Raw genomic sequence first — 3,563 nt, 5'->3', positions numbered from 1 at the left:
TAAACAGAAGGTGTATTATTATTACTCTATCATACCTCAATAAAGTAAATTTTAGGAGTTACTGGATTTTAATAAAAATAGTATTTAATAGACTACCATTTTTATAAATAAAGTAGTATTTAGGAGTTACTGGATACACAGGAGCTATTTAGGAGTTACTAGATAAACAGGGCTATTCATCATATCAATGGCTGCAGATAACTTTCCTTTTAACTTACAGTTAGTTACTAGTTTTTTTAACTTTTTGTGTTATTACATGCCTGAATCTTAACCCCATCTCCCCTGCTTTCTAATTCTGGTAACTGATGGGCTCATTACAACTGTGTCAAAAGCAGGGCCTCTACATAAGGTTGTGCCATTTGTTCACCACTTATAGATGCCCGGCAAGGAGGTCAAGTAGGGGCTCGCAAGCCATGTGCACAAAGGCTGCTCAGGGACAGCATTTCTCTCCCTCCCACAAAGGCTCCGCCTGCTGATGGAGGGTACCCCAATGGGGTACTTTTTTCTGATTCACACAAAAGTAACCTATAGGCTATCCTTAGCCCTGGACTGAAGTAGTAAGAACAGGCTCTGGTGGCAGGCCCAAGGATGTTGCCTTAATAGAGGGTTTAAGCTTTAGCATACAGACTGTTGATCTGCCTTTTTGCTCTCTTCTCGAACCTTGCCTGAATTCTGGATAGTTAAGGTTGCCAGATAAGTGACATGTTAAGCAATTTAACTCATCTACTAATCATACCACACAACAAAATAAAATCACCTGTAAATAATTTTTGGCTACAACAAAGGTAGCACCTCTTTAACTGTTATTTACTTACAAAGAGTGGTAAAAACATCCTTCTTTACTTTAAGCTAATAATCATGTACTGGAGGCTGCTTATAGTCATATTCACAGATAGCTACTTAAGCTGGGTTTAGAAATCCTACAACCCTATGGACTGGTTTCCTAAACTGGAACAAAATTCAAACATGTCTAAAAATTAGCACGGAAACTATAGCCTCATCCCCCACTTCTACCCCCTAAAAAGGCAAATACTTTCAGGCTCTCAAAATATAAGCTGATCGTGTTTATACCCACTTGGCCAGAGTCTCGGGCTTGATGAGGATGTTAAAGTAGGTCTTCTTCAACTGCTCAGTTATCATGGTAAAGACAGCTGGTGTAGAACTGAACTCAGCTAAGTAGTCAATAATGAGCTGAAACAGTAGCTAAAAGAAAAAGAAAGAAGCACTTAAGTTGAGAAGCATGGAAATTCACTAAGTTTTAGGGGGGTTAATGTTTCTCTTTGGTTTTTACCAGGGTCCAGCATGGTACTAGGCAATGTCAGGGACATAAGAGAAGTACTAATGACTCAAAGAATCTTTAGGGGCCAAAATCCTCAATAATTGTCAAATTGGAAGCAATGAATTTTCACGGGTATTCTCAAACATTTTTTTCTTCCAGATGAAATAACAATAATTTTGGTTGTTGCTACTATAGAAAATAGCCACTGATTTTGATGTACTAGTCTTATGACCAGCCACATCACACCAAATTATTTTTAAAATTTTAGTAGTATCTTAGGTTTTCTAAGAATACAATCATATCATATGCAAAGAAAAATATTTTTCTTTTCCAAGAAAGTTTTTACTTTACTTCGTTGTTTTCATTTTATTATATTAGTATTAATAATAGGATAACAGAGCTGGTCATGGATTATTCTTGGCTTGCTCCTGATTTTAATGTTTAGCATTTTATCAGTTAATGTAACATATGCTGTTATTGTTTTTAATTTAAGGTTTTTATTGTATTTAAGTAATTTCACTCCTTTACTATTTATTAGGAATGCTGACTCAAATTTATCAAATGATTTTTTGGCATTTATCACTATATTCATATAGTGGTTCTCCTTTGACTTGTGTTATACTGAATTATGTTCATCAACTTCCTAATACTGAATAACCCTAGCATTCCTGGTACTCGATCATGGTGAATTATTTTTGCTATGTTGGATTTAATTTTCAAATTTTTAGGAAATTAGCATCTATATTCCATAGGTGAAATTTGTCTCCAGTTTTCTATACATACATATATATGTTCTATATCAGGTTTTCCTATTAAGGCTAAGTAAGCTTCATAAAATGAAGAATGTCAAATACTTTTCAATGGTTTGTATTTTCAGAAAGCTCTCCAGGTAATTCCAAAACATACTTTCCACATGACAAACACTATATTAGGCTTTAATCTGTTTGTATCTTAAGCTACATTTTATTTAGGCCTTTGAAGGTTGACAAAAGAAAATATTCCATGGTGTCTCCTCCTAAGACCAATCCTTATTCCCTGGAGAGAATGAAAAGGACACGGGAATAAAGGTGAGAACTATACTCTTCTCTTGGGTTTTTGCCAGGATGAAGGACACATCACCTCCTCCCACAGGTCATACTTCTCGCAGGTCCTTTCCTCTAGAATTTTCCTTATATACACCCAGTTCCACAAACCTTAATATAATGTATATTCTACCCAAGAAACCCAGATATAAAATTTGTTGTAGTGTACATTATATTTTTCTACCTGGTAGTTAATGATCTAACTCTTTTAGCTAGCATCCCATATTATTTTTCCCTCTGCTCCCAAAGTTTTTGACAAAGCAACATCAGAATATATTCTTTACCGAGAGATACACGACTGACATGACACAGACCTTGTTTCTAAAAGGCTCATAAACTTAGAAGGGAAACAAGACACAGATACTTGAAACAATGGGAGGGAGTGCAAGAAGAGGAAGTAAGGCACAAGCGTTTGAGTTCTACTCTATGTCAGGCAATGTGCCAGGTCCTTTAAATTTGTTATTGCTATGGTAAGAAATTTAGCTCAAACCAGTCCTAAATGCCAGTGTCGGCTGCAAGAAACTAACAGCAAAGGGAAGTGAAATCAAGCTTAAAGCATGGCTGTGTTGTATGCATTGCTAGTAATTAATGAAATATATGTTGTGCTTATGTACTGTCAAAGTTAGAATAACTGTCATCAACCAAGTATATTCATGAGAATTCACATTAAGAAACACTTCTTTCTATTTAGAGCATCCCATGCACAAACCTCTATGCTTGGTGCTAGAGGGGCAACAAACGTAAATATATTTTAATGCTCTCTATCAGGAAAATAGAGTACTTGTACTTACAGGTAGTTTGTGATTGAATCCTTTCACTCGAATAATTAAACCATGTTCACCAGCTACCAGTTTATACTCCAACTGTGCCACATCTGCTTCATAAGCTGGTTCCGCAAGGTTGTGGGTAAGGATATTGACAAAGATATCAAAGAGGACCACACTGAGAAATACAAAATATAAATGGCATCATTAATTGGCAAGAAAGACATGAAGAAATAGATTGCTTCGATTTAGAGTTAGAAGCTTCATTTTTAGAAAGGTGTTAATTCCTGACTCCAGAATATAAAACTGTATACTTATTTAGTTAGGACTCAGTTTCACAGACACACTGTGGAACTCCTACCTCCAGCAGTGTTTCCCAATCTTTTTCATGTCATGTACACATAGAAAATGATAATATTAAATAATATAGATAATGAT

The 3,563-nt window shown here is 35.5% G+C and overlaps 1 protein-coding gene across 2 annotated transcripts in view; it reads right to left on the bottom strand.

Moving 5' to 3' along the window:
* NRD1 (nardilysin (N-arginine dibasic convertase)) overlaps window positions 1-3,563 on the bottom strand; it is a 109,361-nt gene that overhangs the window by 8,743 nt on the left and 97,055 nt on the right. For both annotated transcript variants that reach the window (XM_012639425.1, XM_012639424.1), the window contains 2 exons: window positions 3,153-3,303; window positions 1,076-1,203 (listed from right to left, as the gene is read on the bottom strand). In XM_012639425.1, coding sequence (XP_012494879.1) covers window positions 1,076-1,203; window positions 3,153-3,303 — 279 coding nt within the window. The remainder of the gene's footprint in view (window positions 1-1,075; window positions 1,204-3,152; window positions 3,304-3,563) is intronic.

Source organism: Propithecus coquereli, unplaced genomic scaffold, assembly GCF_000956105.1.
Source record: "Propithecus coquereli isolate 6110/MARCELLA unplaced genomic scaffold, Pcoq_1.0 Scaffold14, whole genome shotgun sequence".
NCBI lineage: Eukaryota > Metazoa > Chordata > Mammalia > Primates > Indriidae > Propithecus > Propithecus coquereli.
Note: the sequence above shows the minus strand (reverse complement) of the source record. Positions and strands in the feature narration are given on the sequence as shown.